General features: G+C 39.6%; 1 protein-coding gene across 16 annotated transcripts in view; it reads left to right on the plus strand.

The window, feature by feature from the left end:
• The window catches only part of NBEA (neurobeachin), a 752,331-nt gene that overhangs the window by 651,542 nt on the left and 80,866 nt on the right, over window positions 1–19,923 (plus strand). For all 16 annotated transcript variants that reach the window (XM_077159019.1, XM_077159015.1, XM_077159017.1 and 13 more), the window contains one exon: window positions 19,471–19,611. In XM_077159019.1, coding sequence (XP_077015134.1) covers window positions 19,471–19,611 — 141 coding nt within the window. The remainder of the gene's footprint in view (window positions 1–19,470; window positions 19,612–19,923) is intronic.

Raw genomic sequence — 19,923 nt, forward strand, 5'->3', positions numbered from 1 at the left:
GAAAGAAGCAGTGCAACTGAGGCCTGCCCTCAGGGAGCAAGTCTAGTTATTGGTTATCTGGATAATAAGATTGCTTCCCCCAAAATCAAATGTTAAGGTACTCAGTTATGTAGGAAGACTGGCACAACAGGTAGTATATCCTGTTTCTAACACTTACAGGCTGTGGGGCCCTGGTCAGGTTATTTAATTTCTCTGTGCCTCAGTTTTTTTACCTGTATAACAGGAACAATAATAGTAGTGCCTCCTATAGTTGTCATGAGGACTTGATGAGTTAATAAATGTAGAGAACTTAAAAACAGTACCTGGACCATAACATTAGCTAATGCTATCTATATAAGAATAGTAGATCATGATAACAGGCCATATACTCTGAATTGTCTTTCAAATAATGATGATAATTATATAGTGCCATATCCATGTTGATATCAGAATGTTTGAATGAGATGCATTTCTGACTTGCTAAAGTTGGAAGTGTAATCTTTGGGTATAAAACCAAACCTAACAAATGCATCAATGTGATGATGAAAATTATTAAACTGGTTGTTTTTTCAACAAAATCTCTGCATATGTTTTATTTAATATCAATTGAGTGTCCCTTATATATTATATACTATAAAAATATATGGACAATAGGAGGGTAGAGTCTGGATACTCAGGTGGCATGATACATAGTAACACATCAGGACCTCATGAGCTGATGTCTTTTATGCAACTTTAAATTTTTTTATTTTTTTATTTTTAGATTCTTTTTAAAAAAGGGAAAGGAGATATTTTTTGTTGGAATTACTGGGATATTTTACTGAAAGGAAATTACTCTAAGAGTCTTTTCTTTCCTTCATTTCTTCATTCTTTCAGTCATTAAATCAAGAAAAAAATTATCAAGCATTTGCTATGTGTCAGACAATGGAAGGGTGTACAAGAATGAGTATCAGACACAATGGCCACACTCGTGGATGAGGCCCTTCCTGAGCAGAGGGGAAAACCCTGGCAGTTGACAGAAAGGCGGGCGGGAGGCCGTATTTCAGAGTGCAGGTGCAGGGACTGTGCCCTGGACATTCGAACCCAGACAGTCTCAGAATAGTGTCCAGCCAGAGAAGGTACAGCTGTCATTATGATGGGTATGGGTCACGGAGGGCCTAAGGTACAGTGCTTGCTACGAGTTATAGCTTTTTAGTTTACATAGAAAATGGGAGATAAATTAAATGAGGAAGTCACTATTTTTAAAGTAACTGGAAGATAGAAACATTCTTCAGTTTGTTGTGCTGGTCTGTTGAATTTATATTTCCTTGGCAGAGCCTCTCCTTTCTGCCACTTGCCTGGTCTCCCCCAGCTTCGCATGGTGTTGAGTGGAAGAATAAGCAGACTGAGTCACGCTAGCACTCCTTCACCGGCAGGGAGTCCTTCATGTTGTGAATATTGAAAGCGAAGGACTCCTAATAGATAGACGGTGGAGGGTGCATGGGTAGTTCAGTGGTTAGAATGCCCACCTTTCGTGCGGGAGACCCGGCTTCGATTCCTGGACCATGAACCAAAAAAAAAAAAAAAAAGATAGCATTTTCTTCTAATCCTACTATATCTTATACTTTAGCAAGTTGTTCTTTATATTCTGTCAGACTAACACGATAGGAAAGTGTTACCAAACTAAAGCCTCATGACGTGTTAATAAATTACTCTTGCATTGTTCTCATGCTTCATTGCATTTCTTAATAGGAACTTCTTCCAAATGGGCTAGAAACCCGACTATCCTGTATAAAAATTATTAATAAACAAGAATTTAATTTATGAAAATATATCATATTACATGCCTAATGGGAAAGTGACATTTTAAATATAATAATATAATTGGAAAGAAAAATTGCTGTATTGCAGTAGTGTCATAAATGGAGAGCTAGCCACCAAGCACGTGGGGTTCTTGTAGTTTAAGCCATACCCAAAAGGGCATTTGGAGTTTGTTACTCTTCAGAAGTTCCAGGAAGAATTGGAGCGTTTGAATGACACCATTAAGTAGAAACATTCTAAAAGAATTAACAGCAAAAATAGTTGTTTGTAAACAAAGATTGGGAATCCTAAATAGTCCTAGCAGTGAATACTTCTAGAATTTGTTCCTAAATAAACAATATTTGGGACCCCAAATAATTTTTACAGTTTGTAGTTTATAAAAACATTAAGAAGCTATGAAATCTACAATCTTAAAAATATTGAATTATTTAATTTCTTTCTTTATACTAACACATTATAAAGACTTTAAAAAATTCTGTGTTGTATCAGTTAGGAAGCTTTTGAATGACAGTTTCAGAAAACCCAAATCAAATTGACCTGAATAATAAATTAATGCTACTGGTTATTATAAAGGAAAAATGCAGAGATAGGTTTTGTTTTCGACAAGATTTGACCCATTGGCTCTGAGAGTGCCACAGGGTCTGCTCTTTCTGCTCCTGCTCCGTTTCCTGCCTTGTGCGCTTCATCCTCTTCCTCTGCTCAATGGCCTTACCAGCTCCAAAAACGTTAGTAGCAAAGCCGCTGCAGCAGTTCCAGACCTCACATCATACCATCCAAAGAGAACAGAACAGCTCACCAGGTAGCTCCTGTGGAAGTTAGAGGAAATATTTCTTATCCAGAAAATGTCTCCTCGTGTCTCATTGATGCTTGTTATTCCCGCCATCTTAGAGCCAGTTGCTAAAGTCTGGGATAAACCAATCATCCCCCCTGCTTGGACGTAGAGCTCGAGTTGGGAAGGCCTAAGACACCTGTCTAAGAATGGTGGCTGGGTAGCTTACCAGAGGAAATGTGGATGCCAGTTCCCCAGAGAAAAGGATTTATTGGTGGGCAGCAAATAGCTCACTTTTTTTTTTTCTTTTACCAAGGCAGGCACCAGGAAATGAACCCGGGTCTCTGGCATGGCAGGCGAGAACTCTGCCACTGAACCACCATTACCTACCCAGTAACTCACTTTTGTTGGTATAAAAACACAATGTACTTGAGAATTTCTTCTTTATAAATTCTGTAATCTGAAAAGTAAGAAATAAATTACAGGGTTGTATACACATAGCTATTACATAAAAGTAGCTTTGCAGAGTGCTGAGAGGACTTTAAGGTATAGCCATGACCTTAGGAATACCCATTGTTTAGGAGAAAAATAATCAAAAGGAAAAAAATCAGCAGGTAGTAAATTGCTTCTCATATATGTATAACATATGGACATTAAGTGGAGTAGAGATAAATGTGCCACAAAGCTAATGATGCTGACATTTCAAGTCCCCTCTGCTTTAAAGAACTCCTTCCTATACTCTACCCCAACTTTTATATTCATCGTTTCACGTTCACTTTCTTAAAGCGCCCCCTCTTCCAAATTGTCTAAACTTCAAGCCTCACAAATCTGAATCTTCCCCTGAATATAGAGGAAGGAGCTCTGTCTTGAGTAAGCCTGGATGCCTTCATGGAGGAGGTGAGCAAGAACAGTACAGGGAGCCTTCAGCACCTGCCACCCTGTCACATTTCTTCCCATACCTGAGCCAGGTCCTCATGCCACCCTCACATGTGCTTCCTGCACACTTCACTTACATTATTGACAAAATTATGGTTCTGATGCATGTTGAAAAAATTATTAACTTGACATTTTTATGGAATTGTGCAGACAAGAATGAAAAATGAGGAACAAAGTAAATGAATATCTCTGTTCCAGAAATGCTTACCGTGATGGGGCTTTGATGATTTGTACAGAATGATGGTGTGAGCTGCAGCTGACTTTCTAGCTCTTGTCAAAGTCCTCCAGCCATGCCACGCACTCGGTTCTCTTTTACTTAGGAAGCTGCATTGTGAGGTTTCTGCTCTTTATTAGATGCTGGGGATGTTAGTCCTGAAATTAACAAAGCTTTTCTGTCTTTCTCTGTTTGGATCAGGAGTATAATTGAGAATTATTATGTGGAGCATGGTGACCAGAACCAGACTTGGCTCCAACGTAGCTCTGCCACATTCTGCCCCTTAGGCTGGCTTCCTGACTCTCTGACCTTCTGTTTCCTCTCCTTTAAAGTGTACGTGATAATACTTGCATAACAGGGTTGTCAAAAGACTTAAATGCACTAAAGTAGGTAAAGTACCTAGTGAAATGCATGGCACAAGTGGCATTTAGTGACAAGGCTACAAAGCAGATTCTTATAATTGCAAATTGGGGTGTTTTCATTGTTAAAGGTGCCATAATGCAATATACCAGAAGTGCAACAGCTTTTAAAAAGGAAATTTAGAAGTTACATGTTGACAGTTCTAAGGCCATGAAAATGTGCAAATTAAGGCATCCAGAGAAAGATACCTCCACTCCAAAGAAAGGGCCGATGACGTTGGTGGGTTTGTCTCTCAGCTGGGAGAGCACATGGCAACATCTGCTAGCTTTGTCTCCTCATTTCATCAGGCTTCCCTGGCAGCATTCTCCATCTGCATCTCCAGAGGTCTCTGTCCTCTCTCCCACTTTCCAAAGTGGCTCCCTCTTAAAGAGCTCCAGTAAACAACCCCACCTTGAATGGGTGGAGATGCAGTTCCATGGAAACCAACTTTTTTTTATCAAAAGTTACCACCCGCAATTGGGTGGGTCACAGCTCCATGGGAACAATCACAAATATCCAGCCTGGGACATTGAATGAGGATTAAAGAGCCTGGCTTTTCTGGAGTGCACAACAGTTTCAAACTATCTTTGGCAAAATTGAAAAAACTCTATTGAAACATTAATTGATTTAATTGTTTTATTTTTATTGTACTAAAATAAAGAGCAATATATTTTGAAAAATAATTCTATTTTATCATCTTTTTAAATTATCAAGTTATCAAAACCTTAAACATCAAAATACTGGCTCAATTAAATACATATGAAAACTTAAAATCCACATTTATTTAGACTAAAATATTTATATTTTACATTTCATATGGTTTCTATTTCTAATATTCTTGCCATTTCTTCAGCCCAATTAATTGAACTTTTAAAGATTACAGGCGGAATAAAAATTCTTTATCAGTAAGATATAGTAGACCACCTACTTTATTTGACTTTACAGATTCAGATTTTATTTATTGCAGCTACAAGTTAGAGGTTACTTTTGTTAGACATGATGAACAGCGAATGAAGCAATCTGCCGTTGACGTACCTTTACAGTACTCAGCCAACAGTGGGTGTAGAGAGGTTATTTCTCAATTTACATAGAGTTTCCTTACAGAGACATAACCTTGGGGTGAAATCCATCTTAAAACACACTGTTGGCTCGCATTTCAGTTAGGTATGAACACTCACCTGCACTTTTTTCTTATATTGCAGAGGTCACATGACTTCGGGGTGCAGCACAGCCTGGCTGCTGCAGGGTGAGTGGGACTGTCCTCCCCGCCCTGCCCACTTAGACCTGAAATCCTTCCATCACAAAGCAGGTCCTGCTCGTGGAGACTCAGCATGAGTGTCACACACAGCCGTTGCAGGGAAAGATACAGGGAAAGATATATTTTGTTAACACAGGAATTGTTTGATTGACAGATGATGATAAGCATAACCATTTTCCCAAATTGTTATTCCACTTAATAAGAGAAAGTGATAATGCCTTGAGGCTTCAGAATGTGATCGTGCAGATGTGGATGTGACCAAGCGTGAAGACGTCCCACCCCCTCCCCTCCCTTTCCCCCTCCCCACCATCCCCTCACCATCTCCTCCCTGTCCCCTCCACCCAGTCACCAGGTGCCGCTGAGGGTGGGCGTCTCCATTGTTAGGTGGGAACACTCATTTCCGCAAGAGAGAGCAGGTTCCCACATTTGTTTTTTTTAACTTTTTAATTGTATAATATAACATATATACAAAGCAGATAAAGAAAAAGCAGTAGTTTTCAAAGGCCTCTTCAACGAGTAGTTACAGGACAGATCCCAGAGTTTGTCATGGGCACCATACCATCATCTCAGAGTTTCCTTCAGCTGCTCCAGAATATAGGAGGCTAGAAGGAATAAATACTGTTTTATCAGCACAACTGACTTTTTTTTTCTTTTTTGTGAAAAGATATATACAAAAAGTATATACAAAAAAGCAATAAATTTCAAAACACAGCACCACAATTAGTTGTAGAACGTATTTCAGAGTTTAACATGGGTTACAATTCCACAATTACAGGTTTTTACTTCTAGCTACTCTAAGATACTGGAGACTAAAAGAGATATCAATTTAATGATTCAGCATTCATATTCGTTTGTTAAATCCTATCGTCTCTGTAAAACTCCACCATCACCTTTGATCTTTCTGTCCTTTCTTTAGGGGTGTTTGGGCTATGGCCATTCTAAATTTTTTCACATTGGAAGGAGCTGTCACTAATATGGGGTAGGGGGATGGAACTGGCTGATGTTCTGGAGAGGCTGGGCCCTCTAGGTTTCAAGAGTTATCTGGACCAGGGACCCATCTGGAGGTTGTAGGTTTCTGGAAAGTTACTCTAGTGCATGGAAAGAACTCTTAGGGAATCTTTTTCTTTTCATTTTTTTTTTTAATTTTTTAATTTTTTAAAAATATAACAACAAACAAACACAAACATTCTTAACATATGATCATTCCATTCTACATATATAATCAGTAATTCACAATATCATCACATAGTTGCATATTCATTATCATGATCATTTCTTAGAACATTTGCATCAATTCAGAAAAAGAACTAAAAAGACAACAGAAAAAAATTCATACATACCACACTCCTTACCCCTCCCTTTCATTGATTACTAGCATTTTAATCTACTAAATTTATGTTAACATTTGTTCCCCCTATTATTTATTTTTATTCCACATGTTTTACTCATGTGTTGATAAGGTAGATAAAAGGAACATCAGACACAAGGTTTTCACAATCACACAGTCACATTGCGAAAGCTCTATCATTATGGAATCATCTGTAAGAAACATGAATACTGGAACATGGCTCTACATTTTCAGGCAGTTCCCTCCAGCCTCTCCATTACATCTTGACTAGAAACACTTTGGGAATCTTATATATTGCCCTAGGTGTTCTTTAGGATTGGCTGGAATGGTCCTGTTTGGGGGTTGGTGAGTTATGATAGGTGCAAGGTCTAACTGAAACTTGTGTAAGAGCAACCTCTGGAGTAGACTCTCAACTGTTTGAAGTCTCTCTGCCACTGATACTTTATTAGTTATACTTCCTTTTCCCCTTTTGGTCAGGATGAAATTGTTGATCCCATGGTACCAGGGCCAGGCTCATCCCTGGGAGTCATCTCCCACGCCACCAGGGAGACTTTCACCCTGGATGTCATGTCCCATATAGGGGGGAGGGCAAAGGTTTCACTTGCAGAGTTGGGCTTAGAGGGACTGAGGCCACATCTGAGCAACAAAAGAGGTCCTCCAGAAGTAACTCTCAGGTGTGCCTATGGGTAAGGTAAGCTCCTCCACTACCTATGTAAGCTTCATAAGAGTAAGCCTCAAGATCAATGGCTTGGCCTATTGAATTTGGTGTCCCTAAAGTTTGACACAGTATCAGGGGATTCCCTGATGATAAAACTTAATAGTTCCATATTTTTTCTCCCATCCCTCAAGGGACTTTGCCAATACTTTTTGATTATCTGCTTAATACACTCTAGGACGTATCCAGGCATTACATTAAGTGAAACAGGATTAAAGGCCCTCTTGCTTATTCTGGGCTCTCAGTTCAAATGAGCTTATACAGATAGGTTGAGTTAGATTATGTGCTACAGAAGATTTCATTTCCAGACCAAATAAACCTTTCTTCCTTTGGTCTCAAAGACTATGTGTAGTTCTAAAATAAAGACAATGTCTTTGTTACCCCTGGGTTCTGAATTATTTTAACCCTACCTAATTGGCTTCATTCTTATCTCTAAATGTCAAATTATACATATAAAACAGCCTCTCAGAATCTGGAAATAATAATTACCACTCCAGACTAAATGTGTCTGCTGTAAGAACTTACAATCTAGGCCCTTTTTTTCTTGTAAGCATTTTCTAAAGGTGACCATACCATTGTTGTTCTTTCATTTCTAGCTTATTTTGTCTCACCAGATGTCCCACATGTTCATTCATATTGTTGCATGCCTCACGACTTCCTTTTTGTAGCAGCACAACATTCGATTATAAGCATACACCATCATTCACCAATCTACTTCTCTGTCAGTGCATCCTTCAGCCACCTGCATTCATCAGGCATCATTTGGGGGGCCCAAAGTCCACAGTCCATCAACATTCTCAATTTTAGATAAATTCATTTTTCCCAAGAGAAAGAAAACCAATACACACACCCTCACCAAATAGGAAATCTAAACCTCCTCTTAACTCTTGTCCCTCCCCCCATTATTTACCTCTGCTGTTGCTGTGGTAGTGCTGATGGCTTCCTGTTGAACATAGTTCATAGCATGCAATAGCTGTTTCCCCCTGTACCCTGGACTTAAACATTCTTTGTACACAAATCATACCTTTGAAATAGTTCTTGCAAGAAGTAATTTATGTTTGTAGTGTTAATCAGTGGGACACATAGGTCCATACAACCCCTTTCAATCTTGTTCATCTTCGGTATGATAATATTAATTATAGACCCACTAGAGAATCACCTTCACTCCTATCTGTTCCCTTACATTGGAGTTCAATCTCATCAGCTAACAGTTCACCCATCTCTAGCTTCTATGTGTTCTAAGTCCCCTATATTCTGTATTATAAGCCTCTGATTATACCTTTATGCTGGTCATAAAAGTGCAATCATATGGTATCTGTCCTTTTATGTCTGGCTAACTTCACTTAGCATTATGTCCTCAAGGCTCATCCATCTTGTCATGTGCTCCAGGACGTCATTTTGTCTTACTGCTGCATAATATTCCATCATAATTATATACCATATTTTGTTGATCCACTTGTCTGTTGATGGGCGTTTGGTTTGTTTCCATCTTTTGGCAATTGTGAATAATGCTGCTATGAACATCGGTGTGTAAATGTCTGTTTGTGTTGTTGCTTTCAGCTCTTCTGGATATATACCAAGTAGTGCTATTGCTGGGTCATAGGGCAGCTCGATATTTAGTTTCCTAAGGAACTGCCAAACAGTCTTCCATAGTGGCTGCACCATCATACATTCCCACCCGCAGTGCATAAGTGTCCCAGTTTCTCCACATCCTCTCCAACATTTATAGTTTCCTGTTTGTTTAATAGCAGCCATTCTTATAGGTGTGAGGTGGTATCTCATTATAGTCTTGATCTGCATTTACTCTTCAGAAAAATGCCTATTCATATCTTTAGCCCATTTTATAATTTGGTTTTTTGTTTTTTTGTTGTTGAACTGTATGATTTCTTTGTGTATACAGGATATCAAACCTTTGTCCAGTATATGATTTCCAAATATTTTCTCCCATTGAGTTGGCTGCCTCTTCACCTTTCTGACAAAGTCTTTTGAGGTGCAGAAGCATTTGATTTTGAAGAGTTCCGATTTATCAATTTTTTTTGTTGTTGCTTGTGCTTTGGGTGTAAAGTTTAGGAAGCTGCCTCCTATTACGAGGTCTTGAAGGTGTTTCCCTACATTTTCTTCCAGAAGCTTTAAGGTGTTAGTTCTTATATTCAGGTGTTTGATCCACTGTGAGTTAATTTTTGTATAGGGTGTAAGCTAAGTGTCCTCTTTCATTTTTTTGACTATTGAAATCCAGTTCTCCCATGCCTGTTTGCTGAAGACTTTTTTGTCCCAGTTCAGGGGATCTGGGGAACTTGTCAAAAATCAGTTGGCCATTCCCACAGTTATTTTAAGATTATTTTTCCTGTAATTTAAAGTCTAAGATGAAATTAGAAATTAGAAAACCATGAAATTGGTTTTATTTACTTTAATATGCTCTCCCCAATGCTTAATTTTTGACACCAAAACATGAAATATGGACGTAACTAGTAAGTGCAGTAGTAGCTGACAGTGATGACAAAAATGGTGAAGGTGTGAATGTATAATTCAGTGATAAACACCTGAAAAACCTGTTGCCAAATCTGACATTTATCTAAATGTATGTTGAATTCAGCCTTGATATAAGCGCATGTTGAAAAAGATTTTTTTTAGGCTTGCTTGCGTGGCAGTGCACTGGGGAAGTCCGTGGTCAGTGTCAGCGTCACTCTGGGACTCAGGGAACAGTCCAGGCTGGCACAGGAGAGGGCCGTGGTCAGTGTCAGTGTCACTCTAGGACTCAGGGAACAGTCCAGGCTGGTGCAGCAGGCCACCAATTTCAAAATCAGATATTTTTTAAGTTAATGGCTTTCTTTGTTTGCTCAATTTTTCATTATACCAGCAATTGTTGCCAACCCAGTCCATACCACCTAGTGGCATATTACTTTCTTTTTCTTCTAATTGAGAGGAAGAAAGAATGGCTGAAGAAAAGGACAGACAAGAAAAAGCCTAACTGATAGACTCGATGGTCCCGAGAAATATTGAGGTGCTATTGCTTGCCTGCTTGTCTGTCCCAGCCCAGTGCCTAGGCTCTGTCCCCTTATGGTTGATGGCCCCTTAATCTCTTTTTTGTGCCCCACAGAGGGAGAGGGGTGGGGAGTGAGTACTAGAGCCTGAACATTTCAGCTAGTAGCAGGAACTGGGGAGAGTCCTGGAAGCAGCACCGCGTGGGGTTTCGCATTTCATAACTCCGAGTCCCGTCTGCAGGCCCAGCTAGGCCAAAGTCAGCGCCCTTTATCTTTGCTTCCAGCTGACATAGAGTGTGAAAGGTCAGGGGGGTCCTGTGGCCCGTCAGCACCCACACTTACCTCTTAGAACCTGTAGGACTGATCTGCATTCTCGAGCTACTCGCCCATGCCTTGTTGTTTTCACGTGGGAGTGCTCTTTCCGTTAAGACGGGGGACTGCAGGTCTGAGGCATTCTCCGGGCAGGTTTCTGCCCTGCGTCCTTCCATGCTGGCGGCCCCCAAGTAGGTTCTCCTGCTCTCTCCCCTCTCGGTCGCTGGATTTCCCTTTGCTGTGTCACCTGGCACTTCTACACAGTAGATCGGTGCTGGCACCCCCTAGGGGCTCCCATCTCTCCACTTGCCCTGGCACTGTTCATCTGCTGTCCAGGCAGCCCCCACCGCACCCCCTGCCCAACGCCCCCCTGGAGAGGAGGCTTGTCAGACACCTGCAGGGGCCTCATCTAGGGGTCCCTGTCCAAGTCGGGAGGAGCTGATGTATTTCCAATCGAAAAGCAACTTTGGGTAAAAGTTTATGTTTCTTCATAATTGTTCTAGTTTGCTAGCTGCCGGAATGCAACACACCAGAGACAGATGGGCTTTTAATAAAAGGGGATTTATTTCCTTAGTTCTTCAGAGGAAAGGCAGCTAACTTTCAACTGAGATTCTTTCATACATGGGAAGGCACAGGGCGATCTCTGCTGGCCTTCTCTCCAAGCCTCTGGGTTCCAACAACTTTCCCTGGGGTGATTTCTTTCTGCATCTCTAAAGGCCTGGGCTGAGCTGCCAGTGCTGAGATGAGGTATGCTGAGCTGCTTGGGCTGTGCTACATTGAGTCTCTCATTTAAGCACCAGCCAATTAAGTCAAACATTCATTGCAGCAGGCAGCCTCCTAGCCGACTGCAGATGTAATCAGCAACAGATGAGATTCCCGTACCATTGGCTCATGTCCACAGCAACAGAACTAGGTGCCTTCACCTGGCCAAGTGGACAACTGAACTCTAACTACCACAATAATATATTCAGATGTGTTATTTCTGTGCTATGAAAGGAAATAGAAATTCACTCAATTGTAGCAAGCGAAATATCAATCTTAACACTTTCATTTATGAATGCTTCATTGCTTCATGCTCCATTTTTTAAAAATATTTTTATTGAGAAATCTTCATGCACATATGGTTACAATCGATGGCTCACAGTATCATCACATGGTTGTGTATTCATCACCATTTTTAGAGCATTTGCATCACTGCAGAAAAAGAAATACAAAGAAAAAAGAAAAAATTCATACATACCATAACCCTTACCCCTCCCTCTCATTCACCAATAGAGTTTCAATGTACCCACTTTATTTCATCGCTTGTACCCACTATGGTTTATTTAATCTGTCCATACCCTGGATAAGAGGAACATCAGACACAAAGGTTTTCACAATCACACAGTCACACTGTAAAAGCTGTAGCGTTATATTGTCGTCTTCAAAAATCAAGGCTACTGGAACACAGCTCAATAATTCCAGGTACTTCCCTCCAGCCCCTCCAATACACCATAAACAAAAAAGGGATATCTATATAAGGCATAAGAATAACCTCCAGGATAACCTCTCAACTCTGTTTGAAATCTCTTAGCCACTGAAACTTTATTTTGTCTCATTTCTCTCTTCCCCCTTTTGGTTACGAAGGCTTTCTTAATCCCTTGATGCTGGGTCCCAACTCATCCCAGGATTTCTCTCCCACATTGCCAGGGAGATTTACACCCCTGGGAGTCATGTCCCATGTTGGGGGAGGGCAGTGAGTTCATCTGTCGACAGGGCTTAGAAAGGCCACATCTGAGCAACAAAAGAGGGTCTCTGGGGGTGACTCTTAGGCATAATTATAAGTAGGCTTAGCTTGTTCTTTTCCAGAATAAGTTTCATAGGGGCGAACCCCAAGATCGAGGGCTCATTCCATTCATGTTCCACTTAGTAAGGATGCATTTGTAGATTATGGTGTGAAATCAGCTGAAGACCACCTGAGAAGGAGTGTGCATAAAATCACAAAGGTGGGATCTAAGCCACTTTAAGAGGACAAAATGCTCACACACTTTAGAGCATAACTTTTCAAACTAATCATTTTAAAGTTTTCCCAAGAAAATAAACACCATAGAAAGAACTTACGTGAATTTGTAAGGTTTTGTTTTGCTTTTGCACTGCGTTTTATCTTGACTTTTTATTATGAAAATTTTTAAACAGAAAGTACCCAGAATAATTACTACCCATTTCCCCAGTACCTGGATATAATTGTTGACATATTAACTTTTTTGTTTGTTTTCCTAAGATATTTTAAAGTAAACTAAGAAGTGGTATTTCACCCCTAAATGCTTCAGTGTACAAAATCTTACTAACGTTCCCTATGTAATCAGAGCACCATTATGCCACTGTTAGCACTGCCACCGACTTGCAGTTGTCTGGTAGCACCCTGCCCATGGTCAGGCTTTCCCAGCTCCTGTCTTCCACATGTCTTTTAGAGTTGGGCTGTTCCCTACAGGGTCCCGGGCAGGGCTGTGCAGCAGCGTTGCAGTCTGAGCAGCCTCCTGTCCCCTTCTCCATGCACTGGCCAGGGGCTCCTGTGGCCCTGTACAACCATGCCCCACCTTCCAGAGTTCGCTCCTCTTCCCCCTGCTGTCATTTAATTTTATTGAGCTTACAAGGTTTTAATGTATGATGAGTCAAATAACAGTGGTCAATAATAGGGATTATTTGAAAATATATGGTCTTTTTTGTTTAGCAGGTAAAACATAGTTTCTATAATTAAAATGTATTAAAGGTAAAATAAAATGTTCACATTTGGGAGATACTTTGGGGTCATAGAATTGAAAAACCCAGCTAAAATTCTGTGCATGGAAGAAACCAATTTCTTGTTAAAACCATTAAAAACGGGTGTAAAAGGAAGACTCTAAGTCTTCTTTTAACCACACCCTGGAGTTTGATTAAGTTTCTGGTATATTCGTCACATATTTTTTCCTCTGGATATTTAAGCAAAACTCTAACACATACAGTTATAGGATTTTTAAAAATACAAAGCTGTTTCTGCAATTTTTTTTCCTTCCAATTATCCTAATACTAATGATAATTTCCTATTGCCTATAATCCATTTTCCACAACACCGTCAGGTTGCCTCATTTTCCCTCTTGCTCTCTCTCTCAGTGGCTCTCTGCCCACTCACAGGTAAACCAGCCTCCTCGCTCTGTTCTGCAAAGCCAGCATCCTCCCCTCCTGTCCTCTGCTGCCTCTGCCCACGCCACGGCGCCTTCCTGTTCCCACCTGCGTGTTGACACCCGCTGCTGCTATGCCCATCCCCTGCTGCCATCCCCGTCCCCTGTCCCCTGCTGCCATGCCCAGCTCCTTGTCAGGGCCATCTCAGCTCCCAGGCACGCCTCCTTCCCTCCCAGCCATCGCCACCGCCTTCTTGCTCCGTCTAGTTGCCTGCAGAGTGCTCTTTATCAGGTCCTGCGTCTCTCTGGCTGCTCCTCTGGGCATTGCCAGCCTGTCCCCTGTCCCGAGGTGTGTGCGCACAGGCGCAAGCATGGCGAGAGCCACCTCTGCTTTGTGTCCAGGGCCTGGAACAACTCCTGGCACTCAGTCAGTATTCACTGAACGGATGTATCTTGGAATCTTCTCGAACATGTCTTTCTAATCGCATAAAACAGAGCAGTGCTGGCGCGTCGCTTATTTAGTTGCCTCGTACTGCACATTTGGAGTGCGTCCAGGTGCTTGCCGCTGCACACAGTACTATGAAAAATATCCTTACATCCGATTCTTTCCATATTTTAAATTACTCCAAGTGAAATAACCTGATAAAAAATAAGGGCATTTAAAAAATATGTATTACCAATGTGCCCCCTAAGAAATATATGACACTTTTGTACTCCCACTGATGGCATTTTGAATTGTGTTCTGTTATACCCTGGCCAGCACTGAATATTGTGGAATTTAATAATTTTTGACATTCTAATAAGTAAAAATTGTTTTTGTTTGACATTTTAAGAATTGTAAGTGTGTATTTATGATTTGTGGTTATAAGAAACAGAAAACCAACTTAAACTGGCTTTCATTTTTTTATATCAGAAATAAGTTTTATTAATATATCTTTAACTGGGTTTTTTTATTCTTAAATATAACCATTTACTTTGATGGCACTGTGATGCCTCGAATCGGTCCACCTTTATATCTGATTTCTTCCTCAGACCTTCCTAGTTTGTACTCAGCCTTTACTTTCCCTAATGTTCTTTAATGCCTCATTTAGTACCATTTACCAAATAAGTATGTTTTTACTTATATAATATTTGTTGGTCATTTTTGCTTATTTTAGTTAATTTATATGACCTGTTCCCAAAAAAAGGGATTAATATAATTTGCAAGATTTTACAAAATAGAAAAGTATCAGTAGGTCAAAGCTAAGAGAACAGAAAGGGAAAATAGGGAAATGAAGTCAAAGTAAAAGCACTCAGAAATACGTACCATAAGAATTCTAACCAGAGATTTTCAAAGTGCCTTCTAAAGAATGCACCTTCTACTGCAGGTTAACAGTTGTTATGAAAGCCAAAAGAAGGATGAGGTTCTCATAAAAAATACATAAAGGGAGTCACTGGATTAAACAAATCTATTGACAGTAGTATTTCTCATATTTAATAATGTAAATCTCCATGAGCATGTGTCAGAATTTTTGTGCCATATGATCAGAAAACACAGTTTTTGGATTTTTTTTCAGGAAAACAAAGCTTTCGGTGGCCCATGTGAGACAAATTACCCTCTTTGGACATCAAAAAGGGGAAAGTGAGTGACAGAGTAGAGAAACTTTTCAACAGTCATTTCTTCTATAAACACAACAGTGCTTCATATAGACATAGTGATGTTACACATATAATTTTCTATACATTTCTATTCAAGAGATGTGAAGTTTTATACAATAGTGATCATTTTTTGACTCATTGAAAATAGTGCATTTTGCGAGTTATGTAGGCTTCAGTTTTAAAAACTGAATTATAATGAAATGTCTCAGAGGTAGAACATTTGTAAAGATTTTTGCATTGTCTGTTCACATCATTTTATTATCTGTTGATTTGTAACATAAACTTATGAGGACAAAGTTACAATAAATCTAATAGAAAGTTTTAAACTTTCACTTATGCCTCTAGGTGGAAAAACCTAAATAATAGCAGAGCTGGCTGTACCTAAATGCCCACTGTTTAAGAGAACAGGAAATGGGGGCTGCTCAAGTAGTTCAGTGGTAGAATGCTCACCTTCTGTGCAAGAGACTCAGATTCAATTCCCAGACCATGCACCCAGGAAAAAAGAGAGAAAGGAAATGGATCCTTGCTGTAGTAACTATAATAAAGCTCTAAAAAGATTGCAAATTAAATTATAAATTTCATGAAGTATCATTTTACTTTTTTCACAGAATTCTTAGCTTATCATTTGTTAAATCCGAATAGCATTATATTGCTTTATTTGCTTAAATTTTAAAAGGGTAACAAATTTACAGGCATTTCAGTTTGTACATAGATAGGTTGGTAGTTAGGCAGACAAGCAGATCAATAAAATATTCAGGAAGGTAAGTGGGTAAGTGGGTAGGGGATGGATGGATGGATAGGTAGGTAGATGATGGATAATAGATAATATAGCTGTTTGGATCACACATCCAAATGCATCATCCATGTTGAAATTCTAATTTCCTAAAAAAATATTTTGAAGCTTTTTCTTTGATTGATTTATTGCTTCTTAGTTATTAAAAGCAACACAAGAGAAAACAAATGCAAACCAAATCATTTTACATCATGTTTTATAAAATTCATTTCTAAATGCTTTAGGTAAAAATAAAATTAGACACGTATTTTTAAAAGTTACTAATGGAAATGGATATACTTGAAGAAAAAAATCAATAATTTAAAATCTAAGACTACAATGCAATTGCCCCAGCAGATAATGAACAAAAAAAGATTATGAGGCCTAGAGGATAAAACCACAAGCTCCAAGACTTGTTTAATGGGAATTCCAGAAAAATATGATAAAGACAGGGAGGAGAGAAAATAACTAAAGAAATAATTGAAGAAAACTTTCTAGAGCTAAAGCAAAATTTGAGCCTACAAAGTACCCAATAAGATTGATGAAAAGAGCTCACTCCTAGACACATCTTGGTAAATTTTGGAATACCAGTGATAAAGAGAAAATCACAAAAGCTTCCATAAAGGCAGAGAAAAGAGATAACCTACAAAGGAGCAAGAGTCCGATAGACAGCAGATCTGTCACTGGACATACTAGATGCTAGAAGTGAATGGGGCAATATCATAAACTTTCTGCAGGAAAAAAATTTTAAACTTAGAAACCTATCCTCAGACAAACTGCCATCCAATTTTGAAGGTAAAACAAAGATACTTTTGGATATTGAAGAAATCAGTGAATTTATTTCTTTATACCCTCTTTGAAAGAATTACTGGCAGATATATTGTAGCATTCCAATGTGACTACAAATATAGACGCTCAGTATCTTTCCTCCCAACACACACACATCCAAAATCAGCAGGTGAAACTGGAAAGTAAAGTACTGTTTCTCTACCCGGGGAGTGTAGATGCAAAGCTAACAGCGTACTTGCGGTGAGGGGAGAGGAAGACTATTGGTAGTATCTAGAGGTTGGTAAAGTTGAAGAGTGTATTAAGAGATACAATGGTGACCACCCTAGGTTGTATACGGGTAAACTTTCTACAGCCACAGAGGTGAGGGGAAATCTGCTGGTGCAACCACAGAGCAGGAGAAGCAAGAGGGAAAGAGATGGAAAAGCAACGGGGAGAAGATGATGGCAAGATAAGCAGGAGCAGATGCAAAAGGCTGAAATTCTGTCAAGTGAAGGATTTCGTAAATTTATCATTTTATCATGATGTGTACCTTGGATTGTTACATTTTTTCCTTTGAATATGTTTAATATGCTTGTTAATTAAATTTTTCTGTTTTACATCTTCTAAAAAAGTCACTAATGGAGGCAGGCATATACGATTTTAATAATATACAGCTGTTCCCTACAAAATCTTATTCTGTAAAACACTCAGGATCACTTTGATAAAGCTTGAGTTCACTAAAAAAATGTGAACATTTATTTTATACCTTTTCCAGCAGTTAAGGAGCAGGCTGGGAAAGATTAGAGGAAGAGTCCTGTTGTTTTTTCAAGAATGTTTTGTGAGGCCTTTTGCAGAACCAACTGCATCAGATGAGATTCACCCTTAGGGATTACACAGATATTTCATGCACGTGTAAGATCTATTAGCATATTCAAGACAGAGCAAAGTGTTAAGTATTTTAAATGTTTTTTAAAGTATATTTTATAATAGTGACTTAGAAAAACAGATACCTACACAACTAAAAAAGTATAAAATATGTGAGCCATTTTAAATGAAAAACATACTCTGAATTCAATAACAGAACTCACACTCCTCTTTGTAATAATTACCCTTTTACCAAAAAAGTAATTATATACTCATTTAAAATATTATTAATGTTTTATGTGACATTTCATGAAAGTACATTGACTTTTAAAAATCTAGGTAAAAAAATGAGAAATAACATAAAATGCATAAAAAACAGTTTAGGAACCTTAATATATTAATATTATTGATATCTTGTGTTGTGCACAAGAAATATAGCTTTAAAATATTTAAAGTTAAATTTGCTATATTGTCATAGCTAAAGAAAAGTTAACAAAATTTGCAAGTAGTTTTAATATTCAGGATAAGAACCCTTGCTTATGAGCATTTATTATGGAAATTTTAACAGACTTTTAACTGCTGACATCGTTGTATTGTTTGAATTTGGCTCCTGGGACCAAAAAAAAAGCTCATAGGCAATTTATGAGCAGATCTTTCTCTCTTGTGTAACGTTAGTTTTCCGTTGAAACACTAATTTTCTACTACTTCTCTTGTTAAAATTAAGCCTTGGGGGAAGTTCACAGTTAACTAATAATAGTAAATTTTGAAATAAAAGAGTTATACATTATATTTAGTGCTTGTCTTTTGTTTTCTATATAAACATTTTATATTATACAACATAAAGCAAAATGATGTGGCTGTCAGGTGTAAGAGTGGGTTCCGTGTACCATGAAACCAAACTCAGTGCGCTCTTGGAAATCATGAGGGCTGCAGACTAGAGATGCTTCCTGGCTGGGTCTGCTGAAAACTTTCAGACAGGGTCCAGTTGCATAGACACTGTTAACAGAAAGAACACCGTCCTGGCCCGGACTGGCTCCACTGTGGGGCGTGGCATCCAGTCCTCGTGGGCAGGGGCTGCGGATGCCTGCTGGGGGCCTGGGCTGGACACCTCCCTCCACAGGACGCTCGGGCTTGGGGTCCACTGCCGACAGACAGAGCTGGACTGATGTCCCGAGGCCTCCACATGGTGGCTGCCGCCCCCAGACTCCTCCTTGGATTTCCTGTGGTCCATGCCGAGTTCTCATTGTGTATTTTGTATGGCATGTAGAAACGTCACATGAAAATAGTAGTTTGGCCCTCGCAGCTTAGGCAGATCGCCGTGCGGCGGTCCACTTCACTAAAGCTTTGAGTGGGTCTAGAAACGTCACACACGGGAATCCTCTTCTCGGGTGGTCTTTGGCAGGCATAGTGGTCAGCGGCTGAGATCACAGTCCTGTTTAGTTTAGATGTAATGCAGGGTGATTTGTCTGCACTGTGTGGATAAGATGGACAACAGTGTAAAGCTTTCAGGGTAGAGACTTGTAATCTAGAACGTCTGCTCTAACTGCATTAAACAAGACAGTCCTTTGGCTCTTTCGTAGCCGATTGGCGCCCTGAACCCGAAGCGCGCCGTCTTCTACGCTGAGCGCTACGAGACATGGGGGGACGAGCAGGGGCCCCCCCACCACTACAGCACGCACTACTCCACGGCGGCCGCCACCCTGTCCTGGCTGCTACGAATTGTGAGTATCTTCTTCGGGCTCTGTTCACCTTTAACCCCTCCAGGTGCTTAACCTACGTAAATTAAGGGAAGATCCAATACCCTTGTTTGGTTGAAAAGAATTAAAGCAGAGTAAAGTAGAAATTAGAGTTTTCCAAACTCGAGCAAAAACTAAATGCATTTTTAAAAGAAAAAAAAATGAATCATCTCATTTGCAAAATCGGGTAAGGAAAATTATTGTGAGCTTCTGAAACCTAAACCTGTGATAAAGGAGCCAAATTTGTGGGCGACGTCTCGATTTTCCCTCCAGCCATGGCCTCCTGTCTCACGAGCA

The sequence above is a fragment of the Tamandua tetradactyla genome, chromosome 4 (assembly GCF_023851605.1).
Source record: "Tamandua tetradactyla isolate mTamTet1 chromosome 4, mTamTet1.pri, whole genome shotgun sequence".
Taxonomy (NCBI): Eukaryota; Metazoa; Chordata; class Mammalia; order Pilosa; family Myrmecophagidae; genus Tamandua; species Tamandua tetradactyla.